Raw genomic sequence first — 27,806 nt, forward strand, 5'->3', positions numbered from 1 at the left:
ATGGGGGAGAACTGGGTTCAATCCCTGGGTTTGGAAGATCCCCTGGAGGAGGGCATGGCAACCAACCCACTCCAGTATTCTTGCCTGGACAAGAAAACCCCCATGGACAAAGAAGCATAGCAGGCTATAACACGTAGGGTGGTAAAAAATCGGACACAACTGAGTGATTAAGCACAGCACAGATAATACATAAACAAGTTAAAATACACTATGTCAGTTACTCATAAAGACTATTAAGAAAATCAAATCAGGAAGGACACTGGGATAACACCAGTTATTCTGAAATGCACAATAATGTAATTTTAACTATGGGCACGATTTTGGATGGTGAATCTCTAGAAGTTATTCACCTGCACAAATGAAACTTTATACCCACTGGATAATAATTCTTATTCATCATGGATGGATTTAGTTATTATTTCTTAGGGTAATTTTATCTAACTACACTGACTGGATGATGTCCTACTAGTATGCATGTCCTTCACTTCCAATGTATCTTTAGCTCAATTTTTACTTAATCACCGATAATTATTTCAGTTCAGTTCAATTTAGTTGCTCAGTCATGTCTGACTCTTTGCAACCCCATGGACTGCAGCACGCCAGGTCTCTGTGTCCAACACCAACTCCCGGAGTTTACTCAAACTCATGTCCATTGAGTCAGTGATGCCATCCAGCCATCTCATCCTCTGTCATCCCCTTCTCCTACTGCCTTCAATCTTTCCCAGCATCAGGGTCTTTTCCAGTGAGTCAGTTCTTTGCATCAGGTGGCCAAAGTATTGGAGTTTCAGCTTCAGCATCAGTCCTTCCAATGAATATTCAGGACAGATTTGCTTTAGGATGGACTGGTTGGATGTCCTTGCAGTCCAAGGGACTCTCAAGAGTCTTCTCCAACAACACAGTTCAAAAGCAACAATTTTTCGGCACTCCGCTTTCTTTATAGTCCAACTTTCAAGTCCATACATGGCCACTGGAAAAACCATAGCTTTGACTAGATGGAACTTTGTTGGCAAAGTAATGTCTCTGCTTTTTAACAACTGTTTAGGTTGGTCATAACTATTTCCTCTATTTCTTTGCATTCATCACTGAGGAAGGCTTTCTTATTTCTCCTTACTATTCTTTGGAACTCTGCATTCAAATGGGTATATCTTTCCTTTTAATTATTTATTTAATGTCTAATGCATGTTCTAGAATAAGTTTCATGAAGGCAAGGATCTGTTTTGTTCATGTCTATTTCTTTGGTTCCAATAATAATGCCTTAAGTTAACAAAGCAATATATACATACACTCACAAAGTTTAACCAACCAGCTTAATGACGGAGGAGTCCTGTTTTATATCCTCATAATGCCTAGGCATAACCTTTTTTGACTGATCCTTGCTCTATTCTAATAAAATGGAGGGCCATATTCATTTGGAAGAAAATGAGGATTTAATGAACATATGAGAACACAGGAGACTCCCAAAAATATTAAGAAGAAAACATCATCAACATGAATATCAACAAAATCACCAGATATAATGTTTGGCCAAAATTATAACAAATACTACTGATCACTTATTATTCACCAGGTATTGCTCTAAACATCTGAGATACATCAGTCACCAAAATAGAGTAATATCCCTCCTGTCACATAATGTGGTTTATATTTTGGGGCAAGAGAGGGGAGACAAACCATAAAAATAAGCAAATTATATGCATTGAGAAGATGGTCACTGCTATGGGAGAAAAAGGAGCAGAGACAGGGAGATTGAACATTCCAACCCCAAAAAGGGTGAATGGGTAGGCCTTGTTGAGTGGGTGATATCTGAAACATGTTGGAAAAAGTTTTACTCAAAGAATGAGGAAAATATACAATGTAAAGTCATTAAATAATCTCAGAAAGGTTAAATCACATATCTGAATGCAAGGGGAAATAAGGCCTGAGTGAATCAGGGACATTAGTAAGAGGAGGGAGAGACGTTTTCTGTCTTCAGTTTTATAATTCAGGATTTAGCTTTTCAACAAACATTAAGTTAGAGTTGTAACAAAATCAAGGAAAAGGTGTTATATCATTTTCTAAGCAAAACATTAAAGCATATTTTCAGTTAAAAATTCAAGTTATTTAGAGATGAACAGAAAATCTTACCATTTTTACTGATGTCGAGTTCTTTAAGGTTTACTAAACTAGCGATAGTGGTTGGCAGATTTGAAAGGTCATTGTCAGGAATACTTAGCTTTTTTAGAGCTTGACAGTTGAACAATTGCTGTGAAAAGAAAATAATAATTAATGAGATCTTAATTTGGTTAAATACATTTATATATAAACTTAGAAGAAACATTCAATTCACCATCTTTACCAATGTGGTAGTAAAAGGGCCAATACAAAAGTCTCACTTTCTTCCATACACTTCCACAGAATCCTCCAGATTCTTTTCAGAATTTTTTCACATTCCATCCCCATATTAGTACCTCCCTGTTCTCTGCTACCCAGATTCACTACCCAAGGTATTCAACATTTCCCCCTTCGGTTTAACATTAATGTTTAATTTGCCAGTGAACAAACAGATTTTTTTTCTTCTGTGAAATAATTTCTTGAGTAGCCACTTCCTTTTTATTCCCACAGCTACCAGGATTACCTCAGTTCTCTTTCACCACAACCTCAAATTACTTCCATTTAATCATATTAAACAGCTGTTTATCAGACATACAAGAAATGCAATACAGTTGAATACATGCACTCACATTTCTTTTTGTGTACCCCCACACTGCTTCATAAATATCTAGCAAATGAAACATTTAATCTCTGATATTTAATGAAAAATGACCACTAGTAGTTGGTTCATTTCTGCCACTAATCCAAAAGTACTAGATGGGGACGAGTCAAGTGGTAATACAACGGTTCTCAAATCTAGCATGGTTTTAATCACTGGTTGGTGGAGGTGCTTGTTAAAATGTGGGTCCTTGGGCTTTGCCCAACGAAATACTGATATGAGGGGTCTGGGATGAAGATAAAAATCATCATTTTTAATAAGTTAGTTCCAAGTTAGTCACTTGTTAGTTAGTTCTCAAGTTTCAAGTTAGTCGCTCAGTCATGTCTGACTCTGCAACCCCATGAACTGTAACCTGCCAGGGATTTCCCAGGCAAGAATACTGGAATGGGTAGCCAGTTGCTTCTCCAGGGGATCTTCCTTACCCAGGGACTGAACCTGAGTCTCCCGCATTGCAGGTAGATTCTTTATCATATGAACTACCAGGGAAACCCAATAAATAATAGTGATCTGGTTATTTTTTTATGTAGGTGTTTCCAAGTATGTTTCTGGAAATAATGCAATTAGATTTTTTTTGCTATGTCCATCTCACCTTGACTACTCAAGATTTGAACAGGTGGAACTGAAATTTCATATTCATTTCTGAAAGAATTATCTTAATGAGATCTTTTCTGTTTAACATTTTTAATTCTATTTTGCTGAATATCCCCCAATGAAGTCTCTGGTATACATGACTATGCAATTGGCAAACAGTACATTAAACTATTGCTTGTTCTCACACATAATTCATAATTTATATAGTACATGGCTGTTATTTCTCAACTCAGTTTTTTAAAAAATAGACTGTGTTAGTTAATACTTAGGATAAATATGTTTGTCATTTTTGGCTCCTTACAAAGCTCATTTGCAATACCTCACGTAGTGCTAGAATTTCAGTATTCTCCATAGAAATGTAACTATTTACTTTTATAAAATCTAAAAATGAGAACTTCAATGGACAGTTTCCACTAACTACTAATTTTCCCTTAATATATAGGAAAAAAAAGTCTACACTCATGGCCAAAGTTAACTTAAATTTTTGTCCAGTCTCTATCATTCTATTAAGACCATTGTACTACATGCAACGTGGTCAGTTATAGCTGCATATATATATATATGTACATATATGCATATATATATATATGTACATATATATATATATATATACATATTTAAATCAACCCTATCAACCTTGGTTGATACTGATAAGATGTATTAGTTACTCTTTAGTATATTATAACCATTTTATGCAAAATTCAGATAAATTATTTTCAAAACACTTTTTTTTTTTAATCTGTAAATTCAAGTCTTATTTTCTCAACTAAATTCTCAGCTTATCTCAAGAATTAATAGAGGCTACATTCTTCTTCAATTTATTTTTTTTAATTTTTATTTACTTATTTATTTATTTATTTTTATTAGTTTGAGGCTAATTACTTCACAACATTTCAGTGGGTTTTGTCATACATTGACATGAATCAATTTAAATGAAGCCACATCAGGAAGAAAAAGTTTGGGAATTTTTGAACACCCTATTACATTAGAGATCCAAGACAGTTCTGGTAAAATGAGTAAGATCATGGCATTGGAATCAGACTGAAGTGGATTCAATCCTCACTTACCTATTTACTAGGTATATGACCTTGGGAAAGTTACCTGATATGTCTGAACTCTATCATTTTCCTCATCTGTAAAATGGGGATAATAACATTACCTTACTTGAAGGATTGTTGAGAGAATTACATGAGTTACTTTGTGTGTGTGTGCGTGCTAAGTCACTTCAGTCATGGCCAACTCTTTGCGACCCTCTGGACTGTAGCCTGCCAGGCTCCTCTGCCCATGGGACTCTCCAGGCAAGAACACTGGAGTGGGTTGCAATGCCCTCCTCCAGGTGATCTTGCTTATCTAGGGATCAAATGTGCATCTCTTATGTCTCCTGCATTGGCAGGCAGGGTCTTTACCTCTAATGCCTGTCATCAATTTTAAGTCTTGCACTTTTTCACATATTAACATCTTTGATATTTGGGATTCATCTCCCAATCTAGATTGTTATATTTTTAAAGCAGTGTTTTTTTCCCTTCGTGGTACTATAATAATGGTAATGCTGTGTCTGATAATTAATAACCTTGGATTTGATAAAATGAATTACTTGTAAAAATGTAAAACTATATTTGGCACATAGTAAGAGCTTGATAACTGTTAGTCTTTACTAATATTTACAAGTTAATACAGAAATATATATATACTTGCATAATAGTCTATTCCTTACTTTTCTAGATGATGAGGTCTCTGAAGGCAGGAGTCATGTCTGATTCATCTTGGTGTCAATATATTTCACCTTTGTATATAACAAAGTGACTGACATAGTGCCCTACACATACTGTATGTTGAATAAATATATTTGAAAGTATACCTAGATAAGTAAAGTGAAAATGAGGAAAGTGCTAAGTTCCAGCTTAAGTGATACTTCACTGGTTGGAAGTTTCAGATGGACAAACAATCTCAGTGGAATCTAAATTTAATAAACAAAGCAGTGAACTCTTGAATATGAGTCATGATGTCTACAAGGTGGCAAAGAAATTAAGGCATCTTAAAGATTCTTTAAATATTCAAACTTTGAATGAAAATGAGGTAAAGAATTATCATAAATTCTTCAATATAGTATAAGACAGCAATTATAATTAATAGTTAAAGTAAAACTCTTAATGATTATGGTTATTCTGCCTTTAATTTACTAATGATATTTCCTATTTCAAAAAATTGCTTTGAGTCTTAAAATATTTGAATACTAAAGTGTTCTTTTTCTTGGACTGAAGGAAGCAATCTAACTCTGACAAAAACTGGTTTGAGAAGACTATGCAATTTAAATTACTGACTCCAAACAGAAATTGTTAGGTATTTGTAAGGGAGCGGATACAAAAGAGAAAGGCCTAACTGTTGAAAGTAAAACATATTTGGGACCAAAAACGCACATTCTAAAAAGTGTTAGTCATTAATTTATGGAAAACCATTCATTGATATCTGCCACAAAACTGAACAATATGCTAAGTGCAAGGGACATAAAATGAATAAGACACAGCAATTGAGCTCAGTAGGTCAGCTTACAGTGTAATATTTAGATATTAAATACCATGTGAAAAGACTATGCTCAGGTAAATATCAGATGTAATGAAAACACACTGGTAGAAGTCTGCTCGAATTTACATTGACAATGGTGATGAGGTTGACTCATGAAAGTATATCTGGAAGAGGTAATTAAAAAATGTGTATCACCTAAGAGCTAGCACAAGATAGCCAGATAAAGGTTAAAGAGGGATAATGTATTTGTAGTATCTAAAGATACTCCAAATGTAAAGACTGTGTAACTCAAACTAGTTTCAAATATATGCTTGACAGTATGAGGATATTAGGATTGTGGAGGGAATTCTCTAAGTCTACAACATCTATATGCATTTAAAATATGTTTATTGAACATCTATTATATGATATGGTCTATTTCAACACTGAGCATAAGGACATGAGATTCCCATCAATTCCTATTTTCAGCATGGTAGACTAAATATTCAAAGGAAAACTTTTTAGTGCAATGAATTACACACACACACACACACATTCCTTTAATACATAGCTGAGCCCTGGCTGAAAAATACTGGAATTTCTCAAATTCCAGAATAACAAGAAAATGTTACTACACAAGTTGAATGGGTCTGTGTTTAGCTTCTGCTCTGGTGGTATCTGTTGGTCTCTGGTGGCTGAAGACTAAGGGTTGTTTTTTTTTTTTTTTTTTTTGCCAGTGGAAGATAGAAGACTGTTTGGGGTCTGAACAGAGGTTGGAGATGGCTAAGAGACCACTCTATACACAGTTGGGTTCTCCTAAGGGTGATACCTCACTCAGTAAGGGAAGGAAAAAATCTGGGTTCTGCAAAAAGAGTCAGTGGTGAATATATGACTTTCTCAGTCTTGAGTAAGGTGAGAAGGAAGGAAGGGAGAAAGGAGGAAAGGAAAGAGGGAGGGAAGGGAGGAAGGCAAGAAGGGAAAAGAGAGAGGGAGAAAGGGAGGAAGGAAGAAGAGATGAAGAAAAAAGATAGGGAGAAAGAAAGACAGAGCTAATAAAACAAAAACAAAATGTCTACTTGTGGGATTAAAAAATCAATGTAGGTCAAAATAGAAAAAACTATGGTAGTGGCATAAAAATAGATATGTAGATGAATGGAATAGAACTGAGAGCCTAGAAATGAACCCACTCATGTATGGTCAATTAATATTTGACAAGGGAGCCAAAACGATGCAATGTGGAAAGGATACGCTCTTCAATAAATGGTGTTGGGAAAACTGGATAACTGCAAGTGGAAAAATGAAACTGTACTCCTATCTTATACCAATCACAGAAATAACTCAAAATGAATTAGTGCCTTAAATATAAGACCTGAAACTGTAGAACTTCTAGAAGAAAAGATAGGGGAAAAGCTCCTTGACATTGGTATTGGCAAAGATTTTTTTGTGTATGACACCAAAAGCACAGGCAACAAAAGCAAAATTAAACAAGTAGGACTACATGAAACCAAAAAGTTTGTGCAGAGCAAAAGAAGTGATCAGCAGAAATAAAACATACAGAATGGGAGAAAATACCTGCAAATCTTTATCTGAAATGGGGTTAGTAACCAAAATACACACGAAACTCATACAACTCAAAAGTAAAAATTCTAATTAAAAAATTGGCAAAATATTTGAATATACACTTTTCCAAAGAAAACATACAGATGGCCAACAGGCACATGAAAAGAAGCTTGTCATTACCAGTCATCAGGGAAATGCAACTCAAAACCACAATCAGATAAGAACTCACACTTGTTATCATTAAAAAGACAAGACACAAATGATGGCAAAGATGTAGAGAAAAGGGAAACTGTGCACGTTGTTGGTGGGAATGTAAATTGGCAGAGTCATCATGAAAACCAGCATGGAGAAGCCTCAAGATATTAAAAACAAAACTACCATATGATACAGTAATCCCATTTCTGGGTATATATACAAAGGAAATAAAAACACTATCTTGAAGATGTGTTCACACCCCCATGTTCCCTGTAGACAAGACATAGACAAACCTGTGTTATAAGCATATGAATAAATAAAGATATGAGATCTATACACACACACACATATACAATATGCGCTATAGAATCCATGACTAGTTGAATCCTCACATATGGAACCACGAATCTGGAGAGCCAACTATGGAACTTGAGCAGCCAGATTTTGGTATCTGTGGCAAGGCTGAAACCAATCCCACATAGATACCAAGGGAGGACAATATACAGATTTACAACTGTGTGGGGGTCTGCACCCATAATCCCTATGTTGTTAAAGAGTCAACTGTATATACAATGGAATATTATTCATCCATAAAAAAGATAAAGTCCCATCTTTTGTGACAAAATGGATGGAACTTGAAGGCATTATGCAAAGTGAAATAAGTCAGGCAGAGAAAGATAAATATTTTCTGTATGATTTCACTTGTGTGTGGGATCTAAAAAAGTTGAACTCATAGAAATAGAAGAATGGTGGGAGAAATGGGAAGATGTTGGTTAACGGGTGCAAATACTATGTTGGATAAAAACGAAAGAGTTAAATAAGCATGCAGCTTAAAAAGACAGAAAAATATTAACAGAATGTAGTACCAGTATCAGTTCAGTCACTCAGTCTTCCAAATCAGTAGGAAAAATAAAGAAACAAGTCCCTCAAGCCCACAGTGGTCTATGAAGCAGGAAACGAGCCCCGGACTGGGAGCTCCTCAAGCAGAGGAACCACATCACTTCCAGGTCATTGCATGTATCGTATAATGCTCTTTATCTTTTTAATTTCTTGTTTTTTTTTTTTTTTTTTTTTTACTGTGAAATCTATACACACAGGAATATATGTAATACATATTTTTTTAAACTATGATGATAAAACAAAGAGCCATATTCCTCAAACCAGTTTAAGAAAGCTACTTTATTCTCCTCCAAACCATGTCCCTTGTCATCTACCTGATCCACCAAAAGTAACCAATTTCTCATTCTCTCTCCTTTTACCACAGGTCTAGTAATCCTAAACATAGATACTGTTAAGATTTGTCCATTAATCTTTATACTAGTAATCCTAAAATTATATACTGCTGAGATTTGCCTGTTAATCTTTATGTAAATAAAATAATGGGGGTATGCTTTCTTCTGCAGCTTGATCTTTTCATGCAATACTATTTTAACATTATTCCATGTTAATGTATATAATCCACTCATTCATCTTTATTGCTTTATGCTTCATATAACACAATCTTCTCATATATTCTACTGTTCATAGACTTTTGAGTTATTTCCAATTTTTTGAACAATGCTGCTAAGTGTGTATATATATCTCCTAGTGCACATATACAAATGTTTCTCTGAGGCGGTAGGCATACATTCACATTTACTAATAATAGAACTTTGTTTTTCCAATGTGACTGTAACAATTTAAAGTCTTATAAACATGGATAAGAATTCTCATTTCCTCACATTATTTCCAAAATTCGACATTTTCAGACTACTTTTTCCAATACGTGGTATGTAAAATGGTAACACATTTTATCTATTACTAAAAAAACTGAACACTGTTTAGTGTTTTATTCATTTGGAAGAGTTCATCATATATTCTGAATATGAATTTTTTTGACAGTTCTTTCAATATATGGCTCATTATTCCATTCTTTTTATGGTAGTTTTTGATAAAAGGACATTTACAATAGTCAAATTTATCTCTCAGTTTTAGTGTGTGCAGATGGTCTCCTATTTTTTCCCTCCTAAAAGTTTTAATGCTTTGATTTGACTCATTTGGGATTTATTTTTGAGAATGAAGTGAAGTAAGGATCCATTCTTTTCTCTTTATGGATGACCAGTTGTTCCATTTTAAAAATAGGGCATTATTTTTTCCACTGATTTGCAACACAAATTCTGTTGGATTTCCAACAGAGCTTCAGATTTTCTATCTGTAGTCCACCAGTCTATTTGTCTCTCTCTCATTCTAGCTTGGTGATGGGAACTCTGACTCTGACTTGTGCTTATGCTAGAGAAGAATGGGGAAGTGATAGAGAGAATTTCTAGAGAAGCAAGAAAGCCCATCCAAGCTTTGAGAGAGGAGAGGTTCTGTGAGCAGAAGGCAGGGTGGGGAAGTGGGGGTAGACTGGGGAAAGCAGGGCAGTTCAGGAAGCTGTAATAGCAGGAAAGGCCCAGAGGTATGTCAGGAATGGCAAAAAATTAAAAGTGACTCTTTTCTAAGCTTTGTGGAGGTGTTAGAAATGCAGATTTTAATCAGAACATGAAATGCTCTATGGTGACCTAAATGGAAAGGAAATTCAAAAAAGAGGGACTATAATAGTATGTATGTATATATATATATATATATACATATGACTGATTCACTTTTCTATACAGCAGAAAATAACACAACATTGTAAAGCAGTTCAGTTCAGTTCAGTTGCTCAGTCATATCCGACTCTTTGCAACCCCAAGGACTGCAGTACCCTAGGCTTCCCTGCCTATCACTAACTCCCGGAGCTGTACTCTAATAAAAATTAAAAAATAAAAGCAGTCAGGGCTTTATCCCACAAGAGGTGTTCAGATGGTGATTTTTAAGTCATTTTTGAGTCAACCTTACTGATACTCTCTCTAGAAACACACATCCACACAAACATACACATTTGCAGCCAATTTCAAGAAGCCTGCAAATCACCGGAAGCCCGTGCATGGCTTTATGGGCCAGGTTAAGGACCTCTGTGGTAGGTCATGCCATGCTACTTCTAAAAAAGCTAATGTGAGGAAGCCCATCTCTTGCCTATACTGCACTCAGTGGCTCTCTCGTCTCTTTGGGACAGTCCAAGTTTCCCGATAGAGCTTTCGATGCCCTTTACCTCTCTATAGAGTCTCACCTTGTCATTGCCCTGTCTCTTGTTTCTTCCTCATACCTTCCCTCCCGCCATCCTGTGGGACCACATCTTCAGCTACACTGACCAGCGTCAGATTCTGTATCCACCTGCTCTCCTTCACTTCTGTAAACGCCAGGTCTCCAGCTGAAGCTTTCTTCCACCCCACCCTCCCCCACCTCCCCTCAGCCCTCTTCTTCAAGCTCAGGCCCTCTCACCTTTCTGGTTATAGCTTAAGACTGGTTTACATGCTCTATTTGTGGATACTTTCACAACATTCTGTATTAATCTCTGCTGAAGCCTGGATGCCCCTGTTTTGGGATTACTAGACCATAAGCTTCTTTGGTTTCTGCAGGATCTGCAGTGTATAATGCAATGCCTGACATATGGTATTTTCTCAGTAAATAGTTGTTCTTTCATGAAAATTCTGAGGCAGGGGGTGGGTGGCAAATAATAAGGTCATGCCATTTCTTGAGTACTTATTATACAGATGCAAGGCACTAATCTAGATTTTAAACTATATGAATCTCCTTCTTGCAACAACGTTGTGAGGAAGGTGTTATTATCCCTACTTTGTAGATGAGAAAATTTAGGAGGTTAACTTTTACAAGGTCATATATATAGAAAGTGCCAGAACCAGCATTCAAATTCAGTTTTGTCTGGCATAAAGCTATTTCTACTGCAGCATATTGTTCCCTCTGTACCATCAGATCTATGCAAGGGAAAGACAATAGTGATAACTGACAGCTGGTGGCTGTCCGGGAGGGGAAAGTGAATGAAAGAGGGGGAACCTCCGGCCCATCATAATGATCCTACAGGGGTTAGGGAAGAAGACTTGGATTCAGCGACTATCTTTTAACAGCAAGGACCTGAATTCGAGTAAATCTGACTACATGTTATAGCACTTTGTGAACCCTGAACCGCTACATAAATGCAACACATTATAATTTGGATTAACATTTTATTATTACCTTTATGCTCAGGTTTGAGAAATTAAGGACACAGTGATGACATCATGAATATGAAAGGTTAGATCTCAAAATGTAATTCCTTAGAAAGAATAAGGTGTTTTACTTTTTTCTACTACATATGTTGAAAGTATGAGTTGCCTGTGAATTGTGAAAAGATAAACCCTTTTCCTGAGAAGTTTGATGTAAGGTGTTGTATAAGGAGAGTGTTATTAATGCCCTATGTTGGCACAAGTGGATTCCATCAGGGAAAAGAAGTGACTGTCTAATGAGTTGGTGTTACTGAATGGCTGGTTTCTTGGAAGTTCTTGCTTTGAATCCCCTTGGAAGTGTTCAGGCTGCAGCATTTCCAAACTCATTTGAAGTTTGGAAATGAAAGCTGTTTCAAATAAAGAATTATTTTGTGCACATTACAATAAAATGCTTTTAAAATTACTTAGTTTAATAGGTGTTAATAATTATCTTTAGTTAGAAAAGAGCCAATTCAAAAATAATAGAATAAAAATCATTCTAATGTAGGTACTTGGTGAAATTGTAGGCTTCCAATTATGACATTCATTCACTTCTTTCTTTACTTTCTCTGTCTCTCCTCTTTCCTTCCTTCCCTCTCTCCTCCCTTCTTATCCTTCCCATTTACCTTCCTTCCAGTCTGCTTATATTCAATGAGCATCTCTTAAACATCTGTGTGTGTGTGTGTGTGTGTGTGTGTGTGTGTGTGTGTGTTAGTCATTCAGCCGTGTCCAACTCTTTGCGACCCCATGGACTATAGCTCTCCAGGCTCCTCTGTACATGGAATTCTATGGGAAAGAATACTGGAGTGGGTAGCCATGCCTTCCTCCAGGGGATCTTCCTGACCCAGGGATAAAACCCTGATCTCCTGCATTCAGTCAGATTCTTTACCATCTGAGCCACCAGGGGAGGTCTCTTGAACATCAACTCAGTGACAAACACAATGTCAGAGCCCAAAGAGGAATAACAAGGTATCCCTTTCCTCAAGTATACAGTCAACTGTGTGTGTGAAAAGTGGCTCAGTCAGGTCTGACTCTTTGCAACCCCACTGACTGTAGCCCACCAGGATCCTCTGTCCATGGGACTCTCCAGGTAAAATATTAGAATGGGTAGCCATTCCCTTCTCCAAGGGATCTTCCTAACCCAGGGATCGAAATGGGTCTCTGCCTTGCGGGCAAATTCTTAACTATCTGAGCGACCAGGGAAGCCCATACAGTCAACTAGTGGTTATAAATAAACAAAATAAAATGCAATGTAGTAAAAATAGATGGGGCTTCTCTGGTGGCTCAGTCAGTAAAGAACCTGCCTGACAATGCAGGAGACACGATAGATGCTGGTCCATCCCTGGGTCAGGAAGACTACCTGGAGAAGGAAATGGCAACCCGCTCCAGTATTCTTGCCTGGGAAATCCCATGGACAGAGGAGCCTGGTGGGCTTCAGTTCAAAGGGTTGCAAAGAGTCAGACATGGCTGAGAGACTAAACCACCCCAAAACAGATAAATACTACAACAGAACAAGGGCCTTGCAAAGCACATTTTATTCCAAGAGAAACATTCCTGGACTCTGCCCTTGTCCTAGAAAATATGGGATGCTTGGATTTGTATGCCTTTTTAAATGATTCTACACTAATCCCTCACGTTATAATCCACCCCTTAAATGTTCATAATAAGGGAGGGACTAATACAGATTTTTGTTTTTGAGAAACTGGCACCTCTGACCAGAGAGGCAGGCAGAAGGACAATGAGAAAATATCTAGGTGAAAAATAATGAGAGTTTTAGTCAAGGCATGGTCAGGAAGTGTTAGGACGGAGACACACTCAGTAGAGGACTCATTAAGACTTGGTGCCTGTAACATGGGCAGTCAGAGAAGTGGGGATTTTATGATCCAACAACACTCTAAGGGCTCCAGCAGCAAAGGAGCTGTGGGCTGGTGTGAGAGATATGGAGACAGTAAATGCTGGTAGTATCAAATAAGATTGAGGCTGTAGGGGAAGAGAAAACGTACAATCCCTTCCAGTACATTTTAGCAATATTGGATGTATTTTACAGAAGTGCTCTTTTCTTAGATGGCAACTGCAATAAATACTCAGTCGTTTTATCCTTACGTCAGTTCAGTTCAGTCACTCAGTTGTGTCCAACTCTTTGTGACCCGATGGATTGCAGCATGCCAGGCTTCCCTGTCCATCACCAACTCCCAGAGCTTATTCAGACTCATGTCCATCGATTTGGTAATACCATCCAACCATCTCATCCTCTGTCATCCCCTTCTTCTCCCACCTTCAATCTTTCCCAGAATCAGGGTCTTTTCCAGTGAGTCAGTTCTTTGCATCAGGTGGCCAAAGTATTGGAGTTTCAACTTCAGCATCAGTCCTTCCAATGAATATTAGGACTGATCTCCTTTAGGATGGACTGGTTGGATCTACTTGCAGTCCAAGGGACTCTCAAGAGTCTTCTCCATCACCACAGTTCAAAATCATCAACTGTTCAGCACTTAGCTTCCTTTATAGTCCAACTCTCACATCCATACAGGACTACTGGAAAAACCATAGCTTTGACTAGGTGGACCTTTCTTGGCAAAGTAAGGTCTCTGCTTTTTAATATGCTATCTAGGTTGGTCATAACATTTCTTCCAAGGAACAAGTGTCTTTTAATTTCATGGCTGCAGTCACCATCTGCAGTGATTTTGGAGCCCCCCAAAATAAAATCCCTCACTGTTTCCATTGTTTCCCCATCTATTTGCCATGAAGTGATGGGACCGGACACCATGATCTTAGTTTTCTGAATGTTGAGTTTTAAGCCAACTTTTTCACTCTCCTCTTTCACTTTCATCAAGAGGCTCTTTAGTTCTTCTTCACTTTCTGCCATAAGGGTGGTGTCATCTGCATATCTGAGGTTATTGATATTTCTCCTGGCAATCTTGATTCCAGCTTGTGCTTCATCCAGCCCGGCATTTCACTTGATGTACTTTGCATTTAAGTTAAATAAGCAGGGTGGCAATATACAGCCTTGACATACTCCTTTATCATTGCAACTGTTTTTAAAATACAGATCTTTTCAGCAACAATTTTTCCAATTGTTGAATCATTTCTCCCTTTGGGACAACAAGTTTATTTTAGCTTTTGTCACTGTCTTAGAAGGAAGGGAATCTATCTCTTTTACTGGAATAAGAGCTGTTTAAATATATAAGATATAGAAGCTTGCTATGGGCATTCTACTTGATAACAAACTTCATTAAGATTCTTTGAATGAACATATTCCTTAACTTACATATTCATGATTACTTTACTTGATGGGAGCAAGTTAATAAGAAACAAGTAGGAAAACAAGGAAACCAAGAAACAAGTAGGAAAAATGAAAAGTTGAATATAAACAGTACCACTTTAAATGTTCTTAATTTTGACCTAGCTTAACTGTTGTTAGGCATTTGGGGGCAAATCCCCATATCTCTACATTACTTGAGACAAGTTGTATGTGTGTGTGTTGGGCGGCGGTATGTGGGTGTGTGCATGAATTTTCTTTTGTTGCTTTTTAAACAACTTGTTTTGTTGTTTAGTCATGTTTGACTCTTTTGTGACCCCATGGCCTATAGCCTGCCAGGCTCCTCTGTCCATGGGATTTCCCAGGCAAGTATACTGGAGTTTGTTGCCATTTCCTTCTCCAGAGGGTTTTCTCCACCCAGGGAATGAACCCATATCTCCTGCATTGCAGGTGGATTCTTTACCTGTGAGCCACTGGGAAAATAACTATCGGTTGTTAAAATAAATTTGGTCAATTAAAATTTATAAAAATATTGGCTTTATCACTAGAGATTGATCAATATGATATGTGAACAACTGGACTGAATGACATTAATTTTGACTTTCATATTAGTATAAGTTTGTATATATGTATATGTGAACATACATATTAGTATAAGCTGGTTTACATATTTAATTTTTTACTATCAATGCCTTAGTCACTTCTAGGTACTAAAAACCCAGTCTGTACTGACTAGCTCCGCCTAGGTCAGTAAATCAGAGTGAAGGTGGCTCACAGTATAGCTGGAGTCTCTGTTTCACTCATAGTCATAATGGAAAGATTATACATGTTGGAGGCAAAAAGACATAGATTTGAATTCTGATTTCATGCATAAAAAGTCACATGCTATTGAGCAAATTTTATACATCTAAGGCTCAGTTTATCATTTAAAGAACCCAACTAAATTGTATCCTAATCTTATCTTTGACAATGCATTTCTGCCAAGCAGACTGCCTTGGCCCTCAGCAGAACAGGATTAGTTGTCTCTCTATTCTGGTTTTATATAATCTTGCGGACACATTTCTATAATCCACCTTTTCAAAATCATAATTATTTATGTATCAAATATTCACTGAGATCCTAACTTTGAACCAAACATTTAGGGTATTTCTTCTTGAATCCTATTTCCCCAGAATAAAGTAGGCATTCAGTAAATATGTATTGAATGAATAACTACAACAAGTTTGGGTAAGTGTAATTGTAGAATTGTACACATAGTGAATAGATAGACACAGAGGGGAGTTAAATAACAATTCCAGCAAGGGAAGAATGAAGATTGTAGGAGAAGGTGACAACTGAGATGAATTCTGCAATAGCATGTGAGGCAGAAGAAACAGGATGAGTTGAGAGGCAAGAAAGAGCTTTGTGCGTGAGGAACACTTCCTTTCAGAGCAGAAGTAAGGGATTGGAGAGGTAAGCTGTAGCTAGACCATGGGAGGACTCCTATTAGCATTATATGCTTGGTTGCATAATTTTCCTCTGTCAGTTACAGAGAAAACAGGAAACAGACTTAACCTTGGTGGCAGCCTGGTCATATTTACATTTGCATCTACCACTGTCGGCTGTGTGAAAAATACATTGGGAAAAAATGAAAATCAGGTTTAAGATATATCAATTAAGGAGACTGTATCATTAGTCCATTGAGAGATCATGAGGGCCTGACAAAGGCTCTGTTGATAGGGTGAAGAAATTAAATTTAAGAAATCTTTAGGTAGCAAAATTGGTAGGTCTTGGCCATTGATGTGATGTGGAAGATGAATAAGTAGGAAGAGTAAAGGATGACAACATCCTGGCATTGGGACTGAATGGATAGTCACCAACTAAGACAGGGAATATAGACAGGAGACAGGTTTCAGGGAGGGGAAATCAGACTTGCTGAGTATGAATATTCAGGTAAGCCCAGAAAGCACATATAAATCTGAGGATGGAGGGACAGGGCTTAGCTGGCACAAGAGATTTGTGAGTCTTCAGGGCGGTGGTTGAAAACTTGAGGATGGATGAATGTGATAACCTAGAGAAAATGGGAAGATCAAGAAGCTCCCTCCTCCTCTCCCCTAAAGTTGTTATTGTAAAAGTCACAAATGAAACTTTCTAGCCCTGTTAAATGGATTATCTAGTTTTTGCCTCACTTCACCTTCCTACTCCATTTGACTATGTCATCACTTCCTCCCTAGAAGTTTTCAATCCCTCAGTTTCTGTGACTTTTCTTCTAAACAGAGCTCCAACTGTTAGCATCCGCCATCACCCCACACCCTGCGCTCTGACCTTGGCCCCACTCCAGGTCTCCTGAGAGACAGTTTATCTGCAGGTGGGTGGCAGTGTTTCACTGGCAATGAGGAAGCAGCCACCATTAACGTTAATGAGTAAATTCATGTGATGAACGTATATCACAAGCTTTTTGTGTAGTCAGATCTTAATTATTTAGAACAAAGAAAGAGAACCTGTATTCAAATTAAAGGCCACTGACAAAAAGAAAAGAGACAATTGAAAGCCATAGGACTTATATTCAGCACAATCTTTTTTGCCACCTCAAAAAAGAGAACAAACCTTTATCATCCAATCATCCACTTAAAATTTAAAGAAAACAGAAAACTTAACTCTCTGGGAAATCATACGGCACAGACATGCATATGCACGTGCCGAAAGTAAAAATCAACAGCAAGGCTACATTGTTAACCAGGAAATCAAGAAGCCACAAAAAAGGTTATAAAGAGAGACACACACACACATAGAAAAGGAGAGAGCGAACTATTGGTATTTCCTATAATCTCTGGTCAGGATTCAACTATTTATTGCTGTTTTGGGTTCATTTCAGAAACTGCAAACCATCTCTGAATAGAAAAAATAAATATCTCTAGGATTTTGTTAAAAATTAATTTCCACATAAATTTTGAAAGAACAGATTTTTCCAAAGATTTTCTTCCCTTTCATATCACTATTAACTTAGAAAAGAAAATAACTTCCTTTTTAAAAGTGGTACTATCATTTCTCATTTTATGAAAGAAAGTCAGCTTTTTGGTGTTCTTTATCTTAGTGGAGTTAATAAATTTGCCACCATTTGTTGAAGGTTTTATGCTTTGCCAGACCCCATACTCACACTTCACACATGTTACTTAATCTATAACACTGAAGAAAAATCACCACAAGATCAGTAGTTGACAGAAATAAGATGTAGGTAAAACAATCCAACAAGGTAAATGGTATCTCCTACATGGGGGAGAAACAGATTGAAAACCTTTCCCAAACTTAAATTCAAATCTGCCTGATTCTAAAGCTCTATAGCTTTCCACCACACCAGACATTTCACTCCTGCTCTTCATCTCAGCAACTAGAGGTTCTAATGAAATTTAAGAGCTGACCTTTGAAATTAAATAATGTGATCCAGCAGGTAAAAACTGTGAACTTATGTTATTCATATCCTTTGCTTCTCTTCTTTTCCATTATCACTCAGCACCCGAGAGCTATTCACTATCTATGGAATCCAGTCAAGGACCTTTTTACCTTCCACCACAGCACCTCCAACAACAGAATATAGCCAACATGATTTTTTTCTTTATAATTCAGATGAATTTTTTGTTTTTGATTTCATAACATATTCTCTCTTTGAAATCTTTTAATTAATTGTCAACCTAGAAAAATGCACCACATGCATGCTATGGTAGATATTAACATATCTATACTAAATTTTGGAAGTAAATGTTCACATAGTGATTTTTACATATGATAGGTCAGCTACAGATCAGCTTTATGGAAGGTCAACCTCATCGTAATCACACTGACATAATGCCATGTTTCTAAAACAAGCTGAACATACCTTGGCTTCCCAGAAGTCCCTGGTCAAGAACTGGATAATGAAATTGTTCTAAATCTCATAAATACTTTAGGGAAATTATTTTTCCAGAAATTTAGAGGACAAACATATAGAAAACCAAGCAAATAAAAATGAAGCAACTTTAGACAAAAAAAATAATGCTCTAGAGAAATAAACCTCCATCAATTTCCTAAATGCTGATTTCATTCTGGAACAAACTGCTACATTAGTAGAATATGGTCTGTGATTTAGCACCACTTCATATACTAAGGATGGAACTAGGAAATGAATAACACTAAAACTTGTAATAATCAGTTAATTATCATGTGAACCACTGAAAAGAATAGATAGCACATATTGATCCTTCTTTATAAATTTACATTTTTCAATTTTAATGTCACTTAATTTTCTCAAATGATACCTTATGATTTATTTGAACATCAGACATTCATATTTATCAATGTGTCCTATGGATCATTTTCAAAGGAAATTACCATAACATGGTCAGATTTGGTCACAGCTACCAAAAGGTTAACTCCTGGTGCTTCTTCTATTCCAGCACAATGCTCTTTTTTCTCTTTATTTTTTTGAAATTAATATCTATTTTTATAAAAGCATTATATCAATTCATTGTTCTCTCATTTGCATCTTATCATCCCTTTTCTAAAAATAGTTCAACTTTTAAAGCTACAGTTTCTTGTATTTCCCTCTATATTTCTAGAGAATATACATGCATTTTAACTTCAATTGTAGATATTGCCTATTTATTTCATATATTGCAATTGAAAAGTCATATCAGTTTGCACCACCACAACCACCATCCCTCTCTTTCTGTTTCCTCATCTTCTTAATATACTCATATCTGAACTTTTGGCTAAATCAATAATATTTGTCTGCACATTCTGTTTGTTCTATACTGTTTACATTGTATTTGTATGAAAGTTTTCTTTTTCCACTGAAGTTTCTTCACTTTTTATCTGCTTGGTTTTCTGAGCATATATCTTTAATTAGTTCCAAATATGCAAACAACTCTGTCAACTGCCCAACAGTTATATTTCAAAATGCTAAAGCACATCAAGAGTTTGCTAGGTCCACATTTTATTCTGGAGGACCTCACTCCTGCACCCAGAACAGTCAGCTCCAGTGTGGGTAGATTGCTCTGTCACTGTGATACACACATGACTTCCACAGAGACTAAGTTGCTACTTTGCTGAGTTGGGTTCTGGTTCTCTGGATCTCAGACCTTCCTTCTTTGCATTTACTCCCACATCTTCTAATAGAAATCTAGGAGTTACCAGGTTTTTTGCTTCCTACCCAGAAAATAAGAGGTCAAAGACATGACCAACTTCAGGAAAGTTTGCCTCCCCGAAACTTCTCCAATCTGTATTCTTTGTGTCAGGGCCACTACTCTGGGTCAGACTATGGTCATCTTTCACAGATTTCTCTACAAGCTCTGCCTAACTGGTCTCCTTGCCTCTGGATTTAACCCTTGAATTCTACTCTTAGTGCAGCTAGAACTATCTTTCTAAACAGATAGCTAGAACTATCTTTCTAAAATACATACCTGATCTTCCTGCTACCCAGATATAACTTTAAATCAATTTCCATATATTTCAGTATAAAATTCAAACCACGTGTCTTAGCATGGAAGGCCTTTATAATTTCTCCAGCCTCATATCTCTCATGGTTTCTTTTGCACTATGTTTTTAAGAAACACTTTACTTCCAGTTTCTGACTTATCAGCGTCTTAGTTGTAATATTATTCAGGGGGAACACTCCACTGAATGTTTGCTCACCCATTATAATAGACAGCATACATAATATTTGATATAATTACATGTTCAGCATTTGTTTTTCTTGCTACATGTGCATAATTCTGTCCAACCACTATTTTCTCAGTCACTAGCAAGCATCTGGCACATAGTGGATATTTTTTCATGAAGAAATGAACAAATACAGAAGTTGGTCAAAATGTTCATTTGGGTTTTCCTATAACATTACAGAAGAATCCAAATGAACATTTTGGCCAATCCAACATATATTATGTTGCAAACTCAATTTCCTAGAGGAGCAAGATGGGTAACTTCATTGCTAGGGACAGGCTGGGTGGGATCTGTGGCAACCTATGTCTGCTTCATCAAAGGAGTACAGGGACACAAAATACTAAGTGAAGTGAAGTTGCTCAGTCGTGTCTGACTCTTTGCGACCCCATGGACTGTAGTCAACTAGGCTCTTCTGTCCGTGGAATTTTCCAGGCAAGAGTACTGGAGTGGGTTGCCATTTCCTTCTCCAGGCAATCTTAAGTGCCACCTAATTGTTACCAATTGAGCATATGGGCAGCACCAGATCTTCCATTTTTTTTTAAATGCAAGCAAAGGTTCTGGACTTTTTGTAAAAGTTAATATTCTACAAGTTGGCTCTAACTTGTTTTCAAAAATAGGCCAAACAAAACATGGCTACTTATTTTTGATGTCTGGTTGAAAGATTGGTCTGTATTTCTAGTCGTGCTCTGATGAGGCTCAGTTTTGGATCTCTCTTTTGGCATTTTTATGAGAATGCTCAGCTGATAGCTCACATTTTGCATTTAAGACAGAATCTGTCATGTTTTTGTACACAATAACCCCTTCCAACATATTTTAATAGCATCATTTTTCTGGTTTTCAAGGATAAAAATCTTATCATCCTTGATTTTTCCTTCCTGTTTATCCTCCAGTCTAGTCAAATGCTAGGAAGGAAGGTCTAAGAAGAAAGGTCTTCTTTCAGATTAGCCAAGTGGAAAGGATGTGGGATTTGGCATGAGCCTAAGTTTCTACTCTATGGACTTTACCATTTTCTTGTTTTGTACACCTTCAGTAAATTCTTTTAATTTCATTGTACTTCAGTATCATTGGGCTTAAAGTGAGGATAACAAAACTTATTTGTCAGAATTACTCTAAAGGACAAAAGAGCTAATGCATATGAAGAGCCTAGCACACAGTAGATGCTCAATAAATGTTGCATTTCCTGTCTTCTGCTCTTTTCTTAGCTCTTCCATCTGTCTTTTTTTTTTTCTTCCCCTTTTCTACTGCTAATCCACTGGTCCAGGCATGTGAGCTAATAAGTGTTTAGAATAACTTGGCCTTGGCATCTGTTTCTCAACTACCTGCTACTTCAAGAAAAACTTCACAAAATACAGGTAATTTATACATTTAAGAACCTTAATTCTTTTGTAAATTATATTCCTCTATAACCCTAAGCTTTATACACCTTCTCCCACCCTCTCAGTTCACAACAAGATTGCCATTTGCCATTTTCTTGACTCTTCGATTCCGGTGTTTCTTTAACATATTGAGGCCACTATCATTTAAAGATTTCTATATCTATCTTGCCCCTTAAGTCCTATCAACCATCATCAACTGTACCCATATTTTCTTTCTTTTCTCTTATTAAAATAAATGTAATGCTCCTATTCCTCTCAAAGGGGACCCTTTTATGTATTCTGTGAATTCTGTGTCCTCTTGCCTTCAGGACATTTCTCATACAATTATCCCATCAATTTCCTCCATTTAGTTTCTCCCTCTTTCTTCTAATTTATTCTCATTAGTGTACAGTTCAGTTCAGTCACTCAGTCGTGTCTGACTTTCTGCGACCCCATGAACTGCAGCACACCAGGCCTCCCTGCCCATCACCAACTCCTGGAGTTCACCCAAACTCATGTCCATTGAGTCGGTGATGCCATCCAACCATCTCATCCTCTGTTGTCCCCTTCTCCTCCTGCCCTCAATCTTTCCCAGCATCAGGGTCTTTTCAAATGAGTCATCTCTTCCCATCAGGTGGCCAAAGTATTGGAGTTTCAGCTTCAACATCCTTGAACAGTCCTTGAACACCCAGGACTGATCTCCTTCCGGATGGACTGGTTGGATCTCCTTGCAGTCCAAGGGACTCTCAAGAGTCTTCTCCAACACCCCACTTCAAAAGCATCAACTGTTCAGCACTCAGCTTTCTTTATAGTCCAACTCTCACATCCATACATGACTACTGGAAAAACCATAGCCTTGACTAGACGGACCTTTGTTGGTAAAGTAATGTCTCCATTTTTTAATATGCTGTTTAATCTATGTCTAATATGCTGGTCATAACTTTCCTTCCAAGGAGTAAAGCATCTTTTAATTTCATAGCTGCAATCACCATATGCAGTGATTTTGGAGCCCAGAAAAATAGAGTCAGCCACTGTTTTCACTGTTTCCCCATTTATCTGCCAGGAAGTGATGGAACCGGATGCCATGATCTTAGTTTTCTGAATGTTGAGCTTTAAGCCAACTTTTTCACTCATCAGTGTACTTTAATGTGCTTTAATACAATTTATTTAATTTAATACAATTAATTTAATACAAGTGATTTAAATGTACTTTAATACAATTGATTAAAAAAAATAAAAAAAAACTTATTTTGACCTCAAACTTCTCTCTAGCTTGTTTCATTTCTCTGCTTTCCCTCACTGCAAAACCTCATAGAACAGTATGTCTGTATATATGCACACACACCACTGTTTCTTCAATCCACTTCACTGGATTTCCACCCATATCAAGGTTGCCAATTACTCGCATACTAGCAAGTACAACAGTCCCTCTTCTGTCATCTCTAAGAACAACTTCTGTCATTAGCTTCCATGACAATAGCTCATGGTTTCTTCCAGTATCCATAGCAACATTTTCTCTCCCTGCTCTCCTAATTTATCAATGGTAACTCTAAATCCCTTTTCAGGCTTTACTCTCTTATCTCCCAAACCCATTCTGTTAGCAAACTCTATCAACTTTACCTAAAGAGCATAATCTGAAACGCTTTGCTTTTTCCTCACTAACGCTAGTTGCTCAGTCATGGCTGACTCTGTTGTGACCCCATGGACGGTAGCCCACCAGACTCCTCAGTCCATGGGATTTTCCAGGCAAGAACACTGGAGTGGGTTGCCATTTCCTCCTTCAGGGGATCTTCCTGACCCAGGGACTGAACCCAGGTCTCCAGTGACTCCTGCACTGGCAGGTGGGTTCTTTACCATTGTGCCGCCTGGAAGCCCTCACTTATTTATACCTTGGTGTATTTCCTCTGTCTGGCAGGCTCTACCTAAAATCTACCTGGTTGATTCTTCACTGTCATCTGAGAGGCATTACTGTCCTCTTAACCTAAAGAGTCCTCATAACCTAAAGAGCAATTTCTTTGCTTTATTTGCTTTATTTGCATCATGATATCTGCCATTATCTAACATTTTCTCCTAAAAATTATTTTGATTCTCTTTTTGCAGCAAAGGAAGTTTTTTGACAAGACTGACTATTTTCACCCTGTTTATTTAACTTACATGCAGAGTACATCATGCAAAATGCCAGGCTAGATGAATGACAAGTTCGAATTAAGATCACTGGGAGAAATATCAACAACCTCAGATAAGCAGATACCACTCCAATGGCAGACAGTGAAGAGAGGAACTAAAGAGCCTCTGGATGAAGTGTAAGAGGAGAACAACAAAGCTGACTTGAAACTCAATGTTATGAAAACTAAGATCATGGCATCCAATCTCATCACTTCATGGCAAATAAATGGAAAAAAAATGGAAACAGTGGCAGATTTTATTTTCCTGGGCTCCAAAATCACTGTGGACTGTGAATGCAGCCACAAAATTAAAAGACGCTTGCTCCTTGGAAGAAAAACTATGACAAACCTTGAGAGTGTATTGAAAAGCAGAGACATTGCAGACAAAGGTCTGTCTAGTCTAAATTGCGGACAAAGGTCTGTCTAGTCTAAAAGTTTTTCTAAAAGTCATGTATGGATGCGAGAGTTGAACCAAAAAGAAAGCTAAGCACTGAAGAATGGATGCTATCGAACCGTGAGGCTGGAGAAGACTCTCGAGGGTCCCTTGGACTGCAAGATCAAACCAGTCAATTCTAAAGGAAATCAACCCTGAATATTCATTGGAAGGACTGATGCTGAAGATGAAGTTCCAAGGTTTTGGCCACCTGATGTGAAGAGCCGACTTATTGGAAAAGACCCTGATGCTGGGAAAGACTGAAGGCAAAAGATAAAGGGGGCAACAGAGGATGAGACAGTTAGACAGCATCACCAGCTCAATGGACACAAACATGAGCAAACTTCAGGAGATAGTGAAGGACAGAGGAGCCTGGTGAACTGCAGTCCATGGGGTCACAAAGAGTCAGACACAACTTAGCGACTAAACAACAACAACAAATTTTTTGTGAGAATAGGAACTTATTGGTCTTCCTCAATAATGTATCTCCAGCTTCTATAACAGTTGTCTGCATGTAAATGGTACTCACAAAATGTTTGCTGAGTACATGGACTAATCAATGCTTATATTTTACCTAAAATTTGTTTTTATACCATTTCCCAATAATTGGCAGTAAAAATCAATAAAAGTTTTCAATTGCATTGAAATTTCAGTGTGATCTGATATTTGTGTAAAGATTACCAATAAATGATGGGATAAGTAAGTTTCCAGTTACAAGATAAAACATTTCAAAATCTGACTGGAGTACTATAGAAGTCCCAGTTTCTCACTAACACACACCGTAGAGGGTTGCTAAGACTATACACTGTTGAAACAATAAAACATTTTAAACAAAAGTAGAAATCTGAGTAAGAATAAATTATCTAAAATACACAGGGCTTTGTTTTGTTTTTTACAAATTTATCCTCTGTCTTGCTTCCTTTGGGCCCAGAGTCCATCTGTGTTGTTTATTTATTGAAAGAAAAAGCCAATGCATTTGAATGCTAAAGTAATTGTAGGTGAAAGAACAGATTTGGATAAAGATGCTTCAGGCAAGAGATTAAACAGATTCAAACTTTGATTATTTAGGTACCACTCATGTGACAGTTTTATTTTGGATATGGCTTTATCATATTCAGATAAATTCTATACCTTTGGTACTGGCAGACAGAATAACACACACTATGCACACAGAATATCTTTAAGGGGGTTAGAGAGTTGAAAAAGGTCATTTTTTTTTCACTTTAATTGAATTTTCAGAGAGCCCTCCATAAATACAGGTGGTGCTACTTATATAACATGCCACAGTTATAGACTATATTTCTGCAAGACAAACACTTAAGGAATTATCTGTTACTGTGACATTTTTTTGAAAAATGAGGCAATTTATTAAACAAGTAGCAGTTTTTATATCCTATATGTGTAAATTTAGCCTGTGTTTGATCTAGAGCAAAGCTTTTCATATTTTTACACATGACAATTGCTTAACAACTATACTGAAACAAGTAGTTGTTTTTTTTTTTTTACTTTGAAAGAGTCCTCTTGAGTTGAAGAAAAAAATCAAGGATCATTCAAATCATAATTATGAACAAACAATTCTGAATATGTCCCCCTAAAATATGTCTTCTCTGGCTCCTTTGGTGTCATTAGACCTTCTCACAAAATAAGCTAGTGCCCTTGATTTTAAACAATTTTGTTTAAAGGCCTAAGAAAAACATGGCTTCAGACTCCCAAGTTCTAATAAGCAGATATGAATGAATTAAAAGAAGAAAGAATCAATAAAATTGCAGATCTATGACATGTAGAATATTAGAGGACACTTTTATTGCTTATCCAAAATCCATTCTTTTCACACTAGAACCTCAACCTTCTTTTTAAAGGCATATTTCACTGTTTAATATTTTTGGAGGCATCTGGAATTTGAATCTTAAGAGATGTCAAATTCTTAAGAGATGTATGTCATGGTTATATGGGGGTGTTTGAAGATACATTTCTCACAAAAGAAGCAGTGTGTGGTCTGTATTGTCAATGCACTGTGAATTCTGTACAGAAATTCAGAACGCCCTTGGTTTCTACCATTTTTTTTTTTTGTTTGTTTATTTTTTCATGTAAAGTTCTTCAGGCTCATACTGATTTGGGACCTGAGATACATTTTGAATGGACTTTCTTTTTTTTTTTTTTTTGCATTTTTTTTTTTTTTTATTATTTTTTTTTCCAGTGGGTTTTGTCATACATTGATATGAATCAGCCATAGATTTACACGTATTCCCCATCCCAATCCCCCCTCCCACCTCCCTCTCCACCCGATTCCTCTGGGTCTTCCCAGTGCACCAGGCCCGAGCACTTGTCTCATGCATCCCACCTGGGCTGGGGATCTGTTTCACCATAGATAGTATACATGCTGTTCTTTTGAAATATCCCACCCTCACATTCTCCCACAGAGTTCAAAAGTCTGTTCTGTATTTCTGCGTCTCTTTTTCTGTTTTGCATATAGGGTTATCGTTACCATCTTTCTAAATTCCATATATATGTGTTAGTATGCTGTAATGTTCTTTATCTTTCTGGCTTACTTCACTCTGTATAAGGGGCTCCAGTTTCATCCATCTCATTAGGACTGATTCAAATGAATTCTTTTTAATGGCTGAGTAATATTCCATGGTGTATATGTACCACAGCTTCCTTATCCATTCATCTGCTGATGGGCATCTAGGTTGCTTCCATGTCCTGGCTATTATAAACAGTGCTGCGATGAACATTGGGGTGCACGTGTCTCTTTCAGATCTGGTTTCCTCAGTGTGTATGCCCAGAAGTGGGATTGCTGGGTCATATGGCAGTTCTATTTACAGTTTTTTAAGAAATCTCCACACTGTTTTCCATAGTGGCTGTACTAGTTTGCATTCCCACCAACAGTGTAAGAGGGTTCCCTTTTCTCCACACCCTCTCCAGCATTTATTGCTTGTAGACTTTTGGATAGCAGCCATCCTGACTGGTGTGTAATGGTACCTCATTGTGGTTTTGATTTGCATTTCTCTGATAATGAGTGATGTTGAGCATCTTTTCATGTGTTTGTTAGCCATCTGTAAGTCTTCTTTGGAGAAATGTCTGTTTAGTTCTTTGGCCCATTTTTTGATTGGGTCATTTATTTTTCTGGGATTGAGCTGCAGGAGTTGCTTGTATATTTTTGAGATTAATCCTTTGTCTGTTTCTTCATTTGCTATTATTTTCTCCCAATCTGAGGGCTGTCT

The 27,806-nt window shown here is 37.1% G+C and overlaps 1 protein-coding gene across 3 annotated transcripts in view; it reads right to left on the reverse strand.

The window, feature by feature from the left end:
- The window catches only part of LRRC7 (leucine rich repeat containing 7), a 577,609-nt gene that overhangs the window by 330,869 nt on the left and 218,934 nt on the right, over window positions 1–27,806 (reverse strand). For all 3 annotated transcript variants that reach the window (XM_043460998.1, XM_043460997.1, XM_043460999.1), the window contains exon 4: window positions 2,125–2,242. In XM_043460998.1, coding sequence (XP_043316933.1) covers window positions 2,125–2,242 — 118 coding nt within the window. The remainder of the gene's footprint in view (window positions 1–2,124; window positions 2,243–27,806) is intronic.

Source organism: Cervus canadensis, chromosome 2 (genome assembly GCF_019320065.1).
Source record: "Cervus canadensis isolate Bull #8, Minnesota chromosome 2, ASM1932006v1, whole genome shotgun sequence".
In the NCBI taxonomy this organism is placed as follows: domain Eukaryota; kingdom Metazoa; phylum Chordata; class Mammalia; order Artiodactyla; family Cervidae; genus Cervus; species Cervus canadensis.